This window comes from Corythoichthys intestinalis, chromosome 2 (assembly GCF_030265065.1).
Source record: "Corythoichthys intestinalis isolate RoL2023-P3 chromosome 2, ASM3026506v1, whole genome shotgun sequence".
Taxonomy (NCBI): Eukaryota; Metazoa; Chordata; class Actinopteri; order Syngnathiformes; family Syngnathidae; genus Corythoichthys; species Corythoichthys intestinalis.
In genome coordinates this window covers 69871700-69889477 of record NC_080396.1, presented here as the reverse complement: position 1 = coordinate 69889477, position 17778 = coordinate 69871700, and the positions used below count along the sequence as shown (strand labels likewise).

General features: G+C 40.7%; 1 protein-coding gene across 3 annotated transcripts in view; it reads right to left on the bottom strand.

Annotated features, from left to right (window-relative positions):
• Nucleotides 1–17778, bottom strand: part of LOC130912213 (metabotropic glutamate receptor 4-like) — a 355496-nt gene that overhangs the window by 36081 nt on the left and 301637 nt on the right. For all 3 annotated transcript variants that reach the window (XM_057830131.1, XM_057830130.1, XM_057830132.1), the window contains exon 7: nt 4900–5100. In XM_057830131.1, the coding sequence (XP_057686114.1) occupies nt 4900–5100 (201 nt within the window). The remainder of the gene's footprint in view (nt 1–4899; nt 5101–17778) is intronic.

Genomic DNA, 17778 nt, shown 5'->3' with positions numbered 1-17778 from the left:
TCTTTTTTTCTCATTGTAAATTGATAGTTTCATTTTCATGCCTCCGGTGCAATCGATAAGCCCCATGCAACTATACCGTAACTGAGCATGAGAGTCAGTAACATGCGTACAAGCAAGATTAGGCAGGTGAACAAGATATTGGCCAATAAAAATCACCAAACACAAAAAACTGCACTAAAAGGCAAAAAAAGTGCAAACTGCAAAAACTGCGTTAAAAAAAGTGTCAAAACCGAGAGAAACTGCTGAAAACACAAATCCCACAAAAACCATCCCCCACCAAAACCAGAAAAAAATGAGCAAAGAATCATTAAACTTGAAAAATCATGGAACTCTTTTTTAGTTTCAGCCATTGTAAGGCACTCATTTGCTGCCACTGATGGCGCTGAACATCCAATGCATTTTGACTGAGAGTGATGGCCATTCATTCACCCCTCTCAGTCAAAAGGGATTGGAAATCTAGCGGCGTCAATGGCAGCCAATGACTTAACAAGGAAGTGACCCGAAAATGCAAGTTATTCAAAATCTACAGGAAGTGAGAGCAAACCATCCCGACGCAATTTCTCCCAAAATATTTTTTAATTAATTTTGCTTTTATTATCATTTTATTATTTAATCAAGCATTTATTCATACACATATAAATAATAACACAAAAAATACAATAATGATTAATAATTTAAAAAATATATATTGAAGACCTGGATACTTACTGTATGTTGGCATCACAATTTTGCTGATGCAGGCCACAGGCATATGCCAAATGTTAATATCGTGGCCTACATGATCGGTTTTTCATCCGATCTGACGTCACATCCGGTGAGTGTATTGTTTGTTTGTTAGCACTGCTACTAGTCGCTAATCTCCTAGTGCTCTGCAGTTTGTTTTATCCCGCGGACACATCGGAGAATCGATCCAAGGCAGGTTCGGCTCTCCTAGTGCTCCTTAATTTGTTTTATCCCACGATTTAACAGCGTAAACGCCTGCTCGTGGATTAAAACTACTCTACTCTCCTCTTTAGCTCTATCTTGCTAGCCTATCTTATCCGAGCCATGGCTAGCCCTCTGCCTTCTCCCTCCCGTCTTTTCTGCTAAGTGTGCTGTATGTATAGCGAGCACCCTGGCTCCTTCGTCGAGGACAGTAGTAGCTGTAGGAAGTGTAGCTTAGTCTCAGGGCTGGAGACCAGGGTTTCTGAGCTAGAAGCACGGCTCTGCACTCTAGAGACGAAAGCTAATCCGAGCTTTAGCCAGGTAGTAGCAGGGCCCGCAGGTCGTGCTTGCAGTAGTAGGAATGCTAGCGCAGTTAGCCCCCCAGCGAGCCCCGTGCAGCCGGGGGAAATTAAGGACGGATTTGTGACTGTACGAGGGAAGCGAAGTGGTAAACGCACAACCTTAGTGCACCAGCAGCTTCACGTCAGCAATAGGTTTGACCCTTCAGCGACACATCGGCTGAACCAGACACTCGTAATTGGAAGCTCCATAGTTAGAGACGTGAAGCACCCGGCGGTGTCTGTCAGGTGTTACCCAGGGGCCAGAGTCGGTGACATCGAAGGAAACCTCAGGCTCTTAAAGCAGAGTAGGAAGAGGTTCCGCCGTATCGTGATTCACGCAGGCGGTAATGACACCCGGCGGAGACAGTCTGAGGTGCTTAAATTAAACGTAGCCTCGGTGTGTAAACTTGTTAAGTCGATGGCGGACACCGTAGCTTTCTCTGGCCCTCTGCCTAATTTGGTCAATGATGAGACGTACTCTAGGTTCTCATCATTTAACCGCTGGTTGTCTAGATGGTGCCCAGAAAACGACATAGTCTTTATTGATAACTGGCATGCGTTCTGGGGGAAGCCCGGCATCATTCGCAGAGACTGCATTCATCCGACTTGGGACGGTGCTGCTCTCTTAACTTGAAACATGGCCGCCAAACTTAGCCTCCCACAGTGACACTCCAGAGTGGGGGGCGGGTGCAGTGTTGTAGTGTAAAACACAACTCTGTTAGTAGTGACCACTTGCCTCTTCCCCAGCTTTCACAAATCCAACATTCAGCACAGAAGATAGAGACTGTGTCCGTGCCTCGTACAGTGAAGAGTAGAAAACATAGTACTATAGGAGCGACACCAAAGAATTTAATACATATAGCCCCTGATAGCAGTGAAAATAAAATAACTCTTAATAAATATATAAAATGCAGATTATTAAACATCAGGTCAATCTCGCCCAAATCTCTGTTAGTTAATGACTTAATTGGGGATTATAATATTAATATTTTGGCCCTGACTGAAACTTGGCATCAGCAGGATGACTTTGTTAGACTTAATGAAGCCACACCCCCAAGTCACGTGAATTTTCACACAGCTAGAAGCACGGGCCGCGGAGGGGGGGTGGCAGTAATATCTTGTCTGGGTATTAGCCCAAAAAGTAAAGCCAATTACATTTATAACTCCTTTGAAAGTCTAGTACTATCAATTATAGATGCTAATTCAAAGAACCAAAAACAAGTTCTTTTCATAATGGTTTACCGTCCCCCTGGTCCGTACTCACAGTTTTTGTTAGATTTCTCTGACTTTTTATCCAGTATTTTGCTCAGATGGGATAGAATTATAATTGTAGGGGATTTTAATATACATGTTGATGATGACGGTTACTCTCTTGGTAAGGCTTTTAATGACCTACTAGATGGGTCATCATGGGTCACAGTTTTTGTTAGATTTCTCTTACTTTTTATCCAGTATTTTTCTAAGCTGGGATAGAATTATAATTGTAGGGGATTTTAATATACATGTTGATGATGACGGTGACTCTCTTGGTAAGGCTTTTAATGACCTACTAGATGGGACTGGCTTCATTCAAAATGTAAATAAACCAACTCATAGTCACAAGCACACACTGGACCTGATTTTAACCTATGGTACGGAGATTAGTGATCTTAGTGTCCATCCCCACAACCCCGTACTGTCTGATCATTTTCTAATTACCTTTCAGTTTGTGCTTCAAGATAATCCGTCACTAGTGACTAGAACTCAGATGAAAAGGACATTATGTGATCGCTCTGTTTCAGAGTATAAACAGATAATCCAGCAATATTTGCCTACATGTCGTCTGATTATGAAGGAATAATGTCCGACCCTGCTGTTAATGACGAGTTTGTTGATAGTGTTATGTTTACTCTATGTACTACTCTCGATGTTGTCGCTCCCGCCAAATTAAAGTTTGTCAAGACGAGACGAGCCTCTCCCTGGTATAATGCTGAAACACGCTCTCTTAAACAATCGACACGTAAATTAGAAAGACTTTGGTGCTGTTCCAACACAGAGCACTCTCTCTCTGCCTGGAAACACAGTTTAGTGACCTATAAACAGGCCTTGCGTACAACTAAAACCAGATATTACTCATCCTTAATAGATCAAAACAAAAATAATCCTAGGTTTCTGTTCAGCACTGTAGCAAGGCTGACAGTCACAGCTCAATAGAACCTTATATCCCAACCACCCTTAGCTGTGATGACTTCCTAAAATTTTTTAACAATAAAATCGCAACTATTAGAAATATTTATCAAAAAGCGATGCAGAAAAATTAATTCACACGTTCTTTACATCGAGATTGGATTACTGTAACTCCCTACTTGCAGCTTGTCCAAAACGCAGCAGCAAGATTTTGAACAGGAACCAATAGAAGAGAGCACATCACCCCTGTGCTCCAGGCCCTTTACTGGCTTCCAGTCGAGTTTAGAATTAAATTTAAAATCCTCCTTCTTACATTTAAGACCATTAAAGGGTTGGGGCCATCTTATCTCACCGATGCTCTGGTTCCATACCGCCCCAACAGAACACTCCGCTCTCAGAATGCAGGTCTACTGGTAGTTCCCAGGGTTTCTAAAAGTACTGTCGGAGCTAGAGCCTTTAGCTACCAAGCCCCTGTTTTATGGAATCAGCTTCCAGCTAATATTAAAGAAGCCGAGACAGTCTGCACATTTAAGATTAGATTAAAAACGTTCCTATTCAACAAAGCTTATGGTCAGGCTAGTTGAAGTCGGATTAGACTCAAAGTTTAGTCTAAGCTGCACTAGAAGCTATAAAGCTGGGGGAAGTACAGCCACTGAGTTCTATCTCCTTTTTCTCACTCTGCATACCACTTATTTTACTTTATTTCTATTTTCCAATGTTAATATCTAGTTGTCTAGTCTCTTCATCACTAGTCACCCGGTGTCCCCTTTCCCCCCTCCCCTCTGGGGAGGGGCTATTTTTCAGCTGCAGCCTCCTGACTGTCCGGACCCCTGGCTGGATGGACGTCCTCGTTGCTACCCCCGTCTCATCTGGCTAGATGGACCTCTTCTTGTTCCTTTACTCCACTGCATCTTTTAAGTACTGTAACTTAGCCTGCTAATTCCCATTAGCAGTCCTGGGGCTTCCTGTCTATCCGTCCTGGGAGTGGATCTCTCCTGACTGTGGTACTCCCCAAGGTTTCTCATTTTCTCCCAAAGACTCTGGAGTTTTTGGAGTTTTTGGAGTCTAAGGATGGGGGATACCCAGGACTTGAATTTATTTATTCATCTTTGTTGCTTCATTTGCTGTTTCTGATTGTGTATCATATTGCCTCTGCAAAGCCCTTTGAGACAACGTTGTTGTGATCGAGGGCTATACAAATAAAATTGAATTGAATTGAAGTGGAATACATGACACACAATGTGATGTCTGCATACTGCGTAGATGCCAGGTCTTTCCTAAACTACCAAAACTGGCCACTTGCCCGATAAAGGTTATAGCAAGGGAGACATTTATGTTTCATACAAGAATTTAAGAAAATTCAATTGAACTCCTGCACTGAGAACACAATTTAGTGGGAAATTATCATCTCTTAGTTGAATGAACAAGCTTTTCGCAAAATACATACAATGAATAAATGAATACACACCTGAGAAGTTGACATTTCGAATGTATTTAAGCAGTACGGTGCCATTGATGGTTTCCATCTTCGAACAGAGGCCAACTTTCCCCGGGCATAGATCTTTGTGCATGTTGTGCAGAGCGTGTGCCATGGCGTAAACGGCATCAATCACAAACTGGACCTTTCCCTCTTGTTCATAGGATGAATCTTTACCAATTCTTTCGTGATCTATCGAAAAGCACAGAGGAAAATCATATGTGAAGGAACAAAACTTAACAGCTGAATCGCAAACAACCAAAAGTGGACGAGGATGAAATCAAGTGAACGTTATCTTGGAAGATTTTATAAATCTGAAACCACTTTTTGCTTTAAGTTAGTGCAAGATAACAAGAATGTACGTTATTAATGATCGTCTTTGCCCTTGATTTAATGAGCAAAGCAGCATACTATGTATACTAGTTGTATATTCCAATAACATGGCAGTACCCCCCCCCCCCCAAATATATGTATATGTGTATATATATATATATATAAATGAAAAGAAATGCACAGTCATGTTTGAAGCTTGTAGCTTTGAAGCAAAGATAGCATTTGGAGCAGACCGCCATTGGCTGAGAGCAGTCGAAAGTGTTCTATGGTGTGGTGTTTTGATAAGCATTAAACATCTGTGAAAGAACTGGAGTCTCATATTCAATCAATGAGCGGTACAACAGCTGATGGAAATGTCTTTAAACTCAACATACAACACTTGACAGTCAAAGTAGTCTCAGAACTAAGCCAGTTTACATTGAAAGGTCCATCCAGAAGACAGTTCTATTACTGGAAAGTGATTAAGTTTGTTGACTTTGCATTCTACAAGATCAGTTTAATCAAAATGTTGTGTGATGGTGGGAGTGTAACTGCTTTTATTTTTCAAATGTTCACCAGATGTGCACATGCTGAATATGCAACTGTAAGCTCTACACTTGAATAAAAGGAGGAGCTTCACGCTTGATAAAAGAGCACTTGGCGTCCATATACATACGGTGCACGTCGTACATTTTCTGTACTCGTTCTGTACTGTACTGTGATCGTTTGCAATCAAAGGCTGTTCCTGGTAGGGTCGGGTTGGGTGGTCACCCGGGGCGGCAAATTGCTTGGGGCCCATGCATGATTGTCTACTATTATGATTCGCGCTCCTTGCGTTGTAATGACGCCCCTTTCAGACTGCAGTTACTGCTCGTGCTTTTATTTCCTGTTCAGCGTTTGCATGCGTCTGCTCTTTCAATGAGTATACCTTGTAAAGTGAATTAAAGGCGCTGCACATAGATTGTGAACATTCCTCACAATGATAGGTGGAAGAATAGTTGTGTTAAATGTGTTTTTGTATCCGTTTTTTTTTCTTTCACGCTCGTAATTCCGTAGTTGTTAGCTTGTTATTTTTTTTTAATTGCCTTTGACTGTTAGCGTCATAAAAATAACTAATGTGAGCAGTGAATGTCATGGTTTGAAGGGAGATAGCGTGCAAATGTTCACTGTAGTTGGTTTATAGTTAAAATGATGTGGTTAATGTTTAATAAGCTAAACACATTAAGAGGTATGTGATAGTTTACTATATGTCTTAATGTTTTTCACCATACCAGATACTAAATGTTTGTACATGTATGATCACCAGTGCACTCTAACAGGGGCCCCTGTAGTGGTCAACACATCTGAACCAACTAGTCACAAGTAGAATCCTGCATTGTTTGTGATGTTAAATTACCGTAATATTTTCTTGCACATACACTAATATATTGTTTTGCACTTTCAACAGGTTTGATAGTGTTCGTACTGTGTTTTTGGTTGTTGAGTTGTGCTAAGTATACTTCGTGCACTGTATTTTGTGGGTCAGTCGTTTTTGTCATTTATATCATAATTTTTACATTTGCTGTGCTTAAAAAAACATTTATTAAATTATACATGTTTTTTGTTGTTGTTTTTTTAAAATCATACTTTGGCAAAAAGAGGGAAACCATGTCTTATGTATATGTCTTATATCTTATGTAAGTAAATTATCTCTGCTTCTACTTCGCGGAGTTTTTATTTTTGCGGCGAGAACGGAAGCCCACATTAACCGCAAAAAATGAGGGACCACTGTACTGTAAACCATTAAGTTTCATATTCGACGCTTGAAGCTTTGAAGCAAAAACTGTATTTGGAGAAGACCACTATTGGTTGAGAGCAGGCTAAAGTGGTTCGTACAACTTTAATTTGTCTACGCATTAAACATCTGTGAAAGAACTGGGGTCACATGTTTAATCAACAAGTGGTACAGTAGAACACTGGGACTAATGCTTCGATTGTCCAAGGATGGCTGAAATCCCTGCTAAGCAGCAGCGGATAATCTAAAAGGTAGTCAGTCTAACCATGTAAATTTCACCACGTAACTGTTCTCTTTGGTCATGCTGTACCTGGAATGATATTTAGCTGCATTGTAATGGGTGCAATGACAATGAAGCAAGTTATCCCTTGTCCTTTGAAATCATGACCCTAGCCATGTAAAAATGGTTCTCATTTGGGACACTGGATAGGAAGATTCCGATCCGCCTTTTTATATACAGCGAGGAGCAGAAGTATTTTTACCACTTGTGATTTTGCAAGTTTACCCACTTAGAAAAAAGGTACATGTCTGAAATTTCAATCATAGATGCATTTACACTTACTGAGACATAATCTAAAAATAATCCAGAAATCACATTGTATGATTTTTAAAAATAAATTATTTGTAATTTACTGAGGTTCATAAATATTTGTACCCCTAAGAATCAGCAATCATATGACACTCAAAGAGTTGTCAGTCTACCTTAAGAAAAAAAAAGTCCCCCTTTACCCCATGAGTAACCACCCACCCACCACCCATTTGAGCTAATTATTGTTACCTGTGTACCCCACAGTCAGTCATAATCCAACTGCTAAAACCAGAGAGCTTTCGAAAGACACCAGAGAAAAAAATTGCTGAGCTCCACAAAGCTGGTAAAGGCAGTTGGAAAGCAGCTTGGTGAGAATAAATCAACAGTTGCAGCAATTGTTAGAAAATGGAAAAGGCATAACATGAATGATAATCTACCTTGGACTGGGGCTCCATGTAAAATCTCTCCTCGTGGGGCATCACTCATGATGAGAAAAGTGAGGGCTGAACAGAGAAGTACACTGCCGGAGCTGGTCAATGCCCTGAAGAGAGCTGAATGCACAGTTTCAAAGGCTACTGTCAGTAGAGCACTACGGTGCAATGGTTTAAAACCATGCATTGCTCAAAAGGTTCTCCTGTTGAAGCCAGTACATGTGAAGGCAGTCTGAAATTTGCCAGGGATCATCTAAATGATGCAGAGGAGTCATGGGAGAAAGTCATATGGTCAGATGAGACCAAAGTAGAACTTTTTGGTGCAAACTTTACTCGTCGTGTGTGAAGGAAAAAGAAGGATGAGTACAATCCCAAGAACACCATCACCACTGTGAAGTATATGGGTGGAAACCTAATGCTTTGAGGCTGCTTTTCAGCAAAGGGGACAGGACGACTGTACTGTATAAAGCAGAGGATGAATGGTGAGATGTTTCGTCAGATTCTGAGCCACAACCTCCTTCCCTCAGGAAGAGACTCGAAGATGAGTTTTGTCTGGATCTTCCAACATGACAATGATCCGAAGCACACAGCCAAGCCGACAATGGAGTGGCTGCACGAAAAGCAAAACCAAGGTTCTGGAGTGGCCTTCACAATCTCCAGACCTCAATCCAAAAGAAAATCTTTGGATGGAGCTGAAATTTGATGTTTCTCAATGACAGCCCCGAAACCTGACAGATCCAAAATCCCTGTTTCCAAATGTGAAAATCTGGTAAAGAACTACAGAAAGTGTCTGACTCCTGTAATTACAAACAAAGGCTTCTGCACTAAATATTAGCACTGATTTTCTCAGGGGTACAAATACTTATGAACCCCAGTAAATTACAAATAAATTCTTAAAAAATCATACAATGTGAGTTCCGGATTTTTTTTTAAAGATTATGTCTCTATAAGTGGAAATGCATCTATGATTGAAATTTCAGACCGATACATATTTTCTATTTTCTACATGCAATATCACAAGGGGTGAAAATACTCCTGCTCCTCACTGTATATAATAAAACATTTGGTTATTTGAGTACTTGGGTCTCCTACGCAACACTACATTGATTTGAAAAGTATGAAGTACACAGCCATGTCTGGGCTGCCACTTCTATTTCCAAAAATGTTTTAGTTGAAAGATGATAGGTATTACAGAATATAATTAGAGTCTGATTTGAGTGAATCAAGCAGTGTGTCAAACACTGTGCAAAGAATACGTATTAATTTGCTCGATGTGTTTTTTTGGATGTGGAAATTTGGTAGCGATTTGAAGGCACGCCTGATGACTCATGCCTGCAATGATGCAAAGCTTGCCTCATTCACAATGAAGCCCAAATGTCCAGCTACACTGCTTCATACACACAATACACATCTTTTGAATCTAATCCCCGATGAAGCATGACAAACATTTAAATTCGAACTTTCTCTGCTTTGTATAAATGGTTTAACCAATGTCCAAAGGAAGAATGATTGATGGTCTGACCGTGCCCTTTATGGACCGAAGCGAGTGGCAAAAACCATGATAGTGTGGAACATTTGTCTGGCTTCTGACACATCCAAGGTTATACCAGCAATTCATGACCCTCCGTCTGTGTAAAACTGAATCACATTTTATGGTTCAATAGTGTGAAACACTGTGAACTGTGTGTCTGTAGAATTATTGAATTCTCTCAGTGCCTGCAAGAGTCTAAGCATTTAAATATATTATATTTTGTTAATCCTGGTAACATGAATGTTCATCTTTAACCCATTTAAAGTCTTTTGACAGTTAACCCCTTGAAGCCTGAATTTGTGTTTATCTTATTGGCTGTGTGACATCAGGCGGGGACAGGTAGTGGAGGGCCGTTACATTCCTTTTCCAGAGCAGAAGAATCAAGTCAAAATGGCCGCCAGCCTAAAGACTACAATTCCCAGCATGCCGCACAACGCAGCCAGGTGTGGCTGCTTAAGCCACCTAATTGCAGCTGGCCTGGAGGACAAGATAAAAGACGACCAGATGAAGCAAAGGGGGAGGCGTAAGGAGATTGACAGAGAGACTTGGAAGAAAGTATTTTGAGAACAGACCTAAGTTGCCACTTGTAAGACATTTTGAGTATTTTGATGAGAACAGACCTAAGTTGCCATTTTTGAGACATTTTAGTTGATTGTTTGCTTTGTTACTGTTTGTGCCACATTTGGGCCTTTTTCTTTTGGGGAAACCCGCTGGTTTTGCTGATTAAAGAACTGTTTGGTTGGACACATTGGCGTCTCAAGCTCCTTCCTGGCCAGGCCTAACTCGTGTGCGGTCACAGCTGTCATTAAAGGCGTCCAGTCCATTTTGGTCAAAATGGATTGGACATCTCGCGCTGTCAACGGATGTTTTTAAGATACTGTATATGTAATTGCTCTTTTACTAATTACCATAACACATACTATGTGAATACTATACATATACCTGGGCTGGCAGCGAATGGGTTAACAAACATACATCAAAAAGCATTGGGGGGAGGGGGGGCGCTTAGGAAAACCTTCCATGCGGCAGTACCACTGCCCTCAGTCGGGCTCTCCTATTTTAATGCATACACTGCACTACCATCCCCACACAATCCCAGCGTCCCCTCATCCCTTTCCTGAAGGCCGGTTAATGGGACCACCCTGTGTCCTGTGGGACTGGCAGCGGCCCCTTTGCTGGAGCTGCGGGAGGAGAGATGGGCTGCACTGGCTCAATCCCCCGATTGGCTGGGGAGCGGCCACGGTCCTGAGCCGGACCCCGCACACCTTTCCACTTGTCTGCAGGACCGTCTGACGGGATTCAAGCTTGACTGGGCGCAATTAGACACACTCAAGTACAGAGAATGTCGGCCCGAGGATCCGAGATCAGGCAGAATAGAATAGGATGTATACATATCCACACGTAAAATTGATTCACATATAAGCTTGTTCTGTACCTCTGTACCATTTGTGTATGCTTCACCCTGCTTAATTACATCTCTTTTTGACTCACCCCTCCCCTCCTCGTTTTCCTCAGCCCCCCCACATGGTGTCCATGGGAAATATAATTAGCTTATGATAGCGCCACTATATTCATAGGTAGTGTAGGTGTTCAATGTATTTCTTGTTTTTGTTTGTTGTTCTGCTCTTGTCTCAGTCTCTCCTCTTCTATTTTTCTTTCTCTCCCCCATAATCCCTTCCTGCTCGCTGCATTCTCCTAATAAATGAAACACAATGAATAATCACAATGGTGACAGTATCTTACTCCGATATGATACTCTAAAACTGTTCAAACCATAAGGAGACTCAGATTCCCATTCTCCTTATAAAAAGCAGCTGAACAGGACAGGTAATAAAAAAAGACAACAACAAAAAAAACACATTACCAAAAGACATTGGTGGGGATACATAAATTCATGAAAATAGTCAGGAGTCAGGACAACAAAAATTAAAATGTTGAAAATTAAATTGAAAATGCTACCTAAAAAGTGGAAAATCCTAAATTAGAAAATCTCCCCAAAAATATTAATGGCGGAAAACACTCAGGTGACTTGAAGTTCCGCTCTGAGACCCCCAATTTGACCAAATTTCAAAATTTTCCTATATGCATGTCTAACGCATCATTGGAAAGCCTAAAATCTCTATTTTCTGGGTGAAGAAAATTTTTGAACAGGAGGGCATTTAAAAAAAAAACAACCCAAAAAACAGTAAAACCCTAACTGGAGGCGAGAGCACGCAACAGCAGAATTAAAGAGATCATGATTTTAACGAGATATTATCGCGTACTTACCTTGTTTCGATCCAGAAACTCCACGTAGCATGTATCATTGAGTGTCAAGACACAGATGTGAATGGCCACAGCCGGATTTTTGGGGGATTTTATGGGTGAAACATGGTAAGATAACAAAGGCCGTGATGCAGAAAACGCAGACATCAAGGAGTGGTCGAGATGTTCTTACCCATTTTTCAATTTTTCTTTGTTTGGATCAATTATTTATCATCTAACATATTGGGAAAAATTCGACAGTAACAAAAAAATACAATTAATCAATAGTTATGAGGTAGATATCCGTGACTTTTGTACAGACGCCATTTTTTTCATTGTTACGTAATTTGTTTAAAATTTAAAACTATGCGAGTGAATAATTTTTCAAGACTTTTTCTTTTTTTCTAATTAAATATTAGACATCAATTAATGATTCTAAGCTAAAAATGACCGACATTTTGAATAATAAATACGATTACCCATCTTTTTATGGCTGGGTTTAAACAAAAGAGGTTGCGCGATGTCTGTAAATGGGGGTTTCCAGGGTAAAACGGACACATTAAAAACAGTTCGGGGACTTAAATCGCCATGAATCTGCTATAGCAGCATATAGACATATTGTTCTATCAGACACAACAGTTCTTTTGTCTTAAAATACAGCAGTTTATTTAAAAAGGGGTGCAAGAGCAGAAACGGCTTTTTCAGCCTTGTCTGTGTTTTCCGCCCAATACAATATTTACGAACTTATGCACAGTATTCCTCCATTGCTTTATGTATATTGGTTTAATTTAAAAATCAGACAAAAAGGAGTTATTGCTGCTTTTTACTTGACTTTATTGGCATTCATATATGATGCCTTCAGGTGATCACACTATATTGTATATTTCTGACCTTTCAGTTTAACGAACAAACCTGTATCTTTCACATTTTAGTTTTTGGCCAAATTCACTTTTGGCTACCGAGAACAATGTGTTTGCATAAAAGGTCACATAAAAAGGGTAATTCATACAAAAAAATGTGTTCTGTGTGATATTCCTCTTTATTAAGGCTTGCGTGTAATCGTGAATTTGTAAATCTGTAGTTCGGTGCTCCTTTGAGTGCATCTGTCTTTAGAGACATAATGTGAAACAGAACAAAATAGAGGCATTAATAATGCATTGCACTGTAGTGCATATCTTGAAGGCATTTTAATTTAAGTCATAATTCAATTCAGATTCATGTGGGATATACTTTATTTGTTCTTGATCAACTTGTGTGTAATGTATTCCAAACATTAAATATGGGGTGATTCTCATGGCAGAAGTTTAAACAGGATTTGACAAAACAGCAACAGTCACACACTCTATACTCATTTATTATTAATCTTTGGCTTCTGAGGGACTTAGTGCACCATAGTTGTATATTTTGATTTTTTTTATATGTAGTAGATTATGTTTCAAATTGTATATAGCTGGGAAATACCGTAATTTCCCGAATATAAGGCACACCCGTGTATAACGCGCACCGCAAATTTACTTGGAAAATCTAGGGAAAATTATTGTACCCGTGCATAACGCGCGCCCTAATTTTAGCACCAATAAATAGAAGAATACAAGAAAACAGAGCTCGTGTAAAGACACAGAAATGTCATTTTACTGACTGGTGAAACACAGCACAAGCATAGCACATTGATAGTTCAAAACATTACCGTAAACTGACAATATGAACGGTAATATGATCTGATAACTTCTTGAACATACCAGAATCCAGGAGAAAACAAAAGATGTGACTTTTCTTTTAAAGGCTGCTGTATAACTTGCTCGTTTCATCATGATGAATAAATTTTTCCTCCATGAATTGATACGGTAAAATGAAAGTGAGAACGTAAGTCGGAAATCCGAGAGAGCTCATCGCTGTGAACACGACAGTAACAATAGGAACTATTGTTATTTGGGTTTGAGTTTCCCAAGGGACAGATATAGTTGACGGACACAGGAAGTCTGTGCTGTTACGTTTGTTATGGTCCGAGTTGCGGAGCTGCAATAAACGTTGACTCAAATGAGTTCAAGAAACTAAATTCTGTGCTTTATGAAGAGTGAAAAAAAGCAGAATTTAACACAGACGAAATCAATCGGCCGATCAGAGTGAAGGATTACCTAATAAATACTTAAGAAATACTTCTAAAATCAGTCCTCGGTTGGAGAAATTATGAATGGAGAAAGGTCAGCAGTGTTGATTCTCTTCAGAGGAGTGGCAATCTGCAGATAACTGCAATAGTAGCTTTTGATTATAGTAATATAAGGGGGAAAAATTGGATTAAAACATGAATATTTGATTAAAATAGTATATTGTAGCACTGATACTGTCATGCCTTGAGTCAAGTTCTATTAGGTTTGTGCCGTAGTGTGTCTTGTCATGTGATTACCCATTGATTTCACCTGTCGTGGCCTGCTCCTTGTGTGTTGACCAATCCGCTGCCTTGTGTGTCACCCACCTGTGCCTCATTGTCTTGTTACTCCATAGCCCCTTTCACGCACATATCCCGTTAAATCCAGTTTAAGGTTATGCGGGATTTACTCGTGTCATTGCTATCATGCATGGAGAGATATCCTGGGAATGACGCAGGTTGGACATTTTTTCACAGACTTGTCCCTTGTTGCCCACTCGGTGCTCTCTGTGCGGGAGGGCTGCTGGTGCAATTTTATCACCCCGGATATTATGTCAATTTTGGTTGGCATCGGCTGTCACATTCTGTTGGTCAGAACGTGTTACAGAGCCGGTTGTGGGAGCATTCCCAACATCGTACCTGCAGCTCATTAAAGCTCATCAAGACTGTATTTAACCCCAGGCGATCCAGGAGAAGGGTGTCGAAATATTAACTTGCTGGGCGCCATTCGACAACTTGTACTTTTGAATTTTGTGCATTTGCTCGCTTGTTCGTCTGTCGCCCTTGTTTTGAAATCCGCTACGTTGTGCTGGTTTATTGAGTGTATTTGTTATTATTCCCCCTTTTCCGCGTATGTATTTAATAAACGCATCCCTCTCTCTATTGTTTGCTGCTTTGAGGTACAGCCTTGTTTCTGCATTTGCATTTGGATTATCTTGACTCCAGAGCCATGTAGCTAGACTCGTTCAACTCAAACTCCACCTAGTTCACGCCCGCCCACTGAGTTTGAGCCAGTGACAGATAAAATTATTTTTTGCGGCCCACACGGGGAACAAGAGTGCAAGAATTAATTAAATAAAAAGTGAAACAAATAAAGGTTGAAATAAATAAATAAAAATTGAAATAAATAAAAATGGAAATAAATAAATAAGTGAAACATATAAATAAAAATTGAAATAAATGTTGATATCAATGTTGAAATAAATAAATATATATTGAAATAGAAGCATTTTAATGACATTTTTAATTATTTATTTAATTGTGTATTTATATATTTAAGTTTTGCACTCCTGGTGCTCCATAACCTTTGAGCAAGCGTAAAGTATCCTTTGGTGACTGTCTTTACATTCAGTTGTTTATGTGGTCGACAACAGAGCTTTATCAATAGCGTGCATATGGCGAGCCTTATTTTAGGCTTTGAAAAAGGCACGAAAAAAAATCCTTCCCCCTATCCTTCAGGATACCTGGTGTCGGAATTACAGGTACCCCACACACAGCATTAAACCATAAGGTTTTTGCTATTTTAAATTTAGAAAAAAAGTAACTCTACAGCTAGGTTTCTGTCTTTTGTGATTTGGGGGCATGGTTTTATGATAGGTCCATTCAGCTTCCAATGAGTAAGCAGACTAAATCATGCTATTTTTCCAAATAATATCGATTTTTATGGAACACTAACGCATGTCATGAATTCACCAACTATGTACAGCCACAGTTTCACACGGAAGTTGTACCCACAAGTCTATTTGCCATTTACACTAATGGTGCTTAAAACCTGGCTGGGAACAGGCACTACCAGTAGTGACGTTACACGGTGGAGACTGTAGCGTTGCTAGAGGTGCCATTAGTGAGAATTGCGCAAAGACTGTAACTTCCCTATCCTAGCCATTGGGATAGCTTAAAAAATACACATATACATTCTTTTGAATTAATTTAATAATTATTTTGATAGATATTTCAAGGCAAGCTGATCACAAAACAAATATCTATGTTGCTGAGAATGTGTTTGTCATTGCACCGATCAAATTACACTGTACACCCATTACTACAGTGTATCACAAAAGTGAGTACACCCCTCGCATTTCTGCAGATATTTAAGTATATATTTTCATGGGACAACACTGACTTTGACACACTGAAAAGTAGTCTGTGTGCAGCTTATATAATAATTTATTTTCCCCTCAAAATAACTCAAAACATAGCCATTAATATCTAAACCCCTGGCAACAAAAGTGAGTACACCCCTTAGAAACAATGTACATCCCTAAATGTCCAAATTGAGTACTGCTCGTCATTTTCCCTCCAAAATGTCATTTGACTCGTTACAGGATTGCTGTCAGCATTGCTCCAGAGATTGAAGAGGTGGGGGTCAGCCTGTTAGTGCTCAGACCATACGCCGCACTCTACATCAAATTGGTGTGCATGGCTGTCAACCCAGGAGGAAGCCTCTTCTGAAGACAGTACACAAAAAAGCGCGCAAAAGGTTTACTGAAGACATGTCAACAGAGCACATGGATTACTGGAACCATTTCCTATGGTCTGATGAGACGGGCGGGCTTTCAGCATTGCATCTCTGTTTTTGCAGTTGATGTGGTGCTTTTGTCTTCATCAGGCCTTGGCCTCCAACTCTCACTGGAGCGGTTCGCAGCTAAGTGTGAAGCAGTTTGGATGAAGATCAGCACCTCCAAATCCGAGACCATGGTCCTCAGTCAGAAAAGGGTGGAGTTCCCTCTACGGGTTGAGGATGAGATCTTGCTCCAAGTGGAGGAGTTCAAGTACCTTCGGGTCTTGTTCACGAGTGAGGGTAGGAGGGAGCGGGAAATCGACAGGTGGATAGGTGCAGCGTCTGCAGTAATGCGAACTCTGCACCGGTCCGTGGTGAAGAAGGAGCTGAGCCGAAAGGCTGAAGGTCTCGATTTACTAGTCGATCTACATTCCTACCCTCACCCATGGTCACGAGCTGTGGGTCGTGACCAAAAGAACAAGATTCCGGATATAAGCGGCTGAAATGAATTTTCTCCGCAGGGTGTCCGGCCTCTCCCTTAGAGAAAGGGTGAGAAGCTCGGTCATCCGGGAGGGACTCTGTGTCAAGCCGCTACTCCTCCGCGTTGAAAGGAGCCAAATGAGGTGGCTCGGGCATCTGGTTAGGATGCCTCCTGGACGCCTCCCTGGAGAGGCGTTCCAGGCATGTCCCACCGGCGGGAGGCCCCGGGGAAGACCCAGGACACGCTGGAGAGACTACATTATGTCTCTCGGCTGGCCTGGAAATGCCTTCGGGTCCTGCCGGAGGAGCTGGTTGAAGTGGCTGGGGAGAGGGAAGTCTGGGCTTCCCTGCTAAAACTGCTGCCCCCGCGACTGGACCTCGAAGCAAGTGGAAGATAATGGCATGATATGGTATAAATTGACTTTATTATATAAGCTGCACACAGACAACTTTTCATTGTGTCAAAGTGTTATTTTGTCAGTGTTGTATACTTAAATACTTAACTTAAATGTGAGGGGTGTACTCACTTTTGTGATACACTGTACTTGCTCTGCACATAAGACCTGCTTTCTCGAGCCTATCCTTTCTGCCACAAAATTGTCAGTTGCACCAGGTATATCTTTGAGTTGAGTGAGTATGTTTGAGGACACACGTGTACGTGTATTATGGTGCAGAGCAGACTCCCAAATTCCTATTTATGTGTATCTATGTGTAATAGTTTACTGTAACAAGTCTGCCTGTTGTACATTTTGTAAATCCTCAAATGACAGCGCAGTTCTGACTGAGGCCTTGTTTTGTTGTAGCTATAGCCACCCTCACAAATGAGAGCAATTTTGTAATTGTTCCTTTTATCTGCAAAGAAGAGAGATCACAAAGGTACATTTTAAGAGTTCCTGTGTTCTGAAAATTGATGTTCTTTCAAT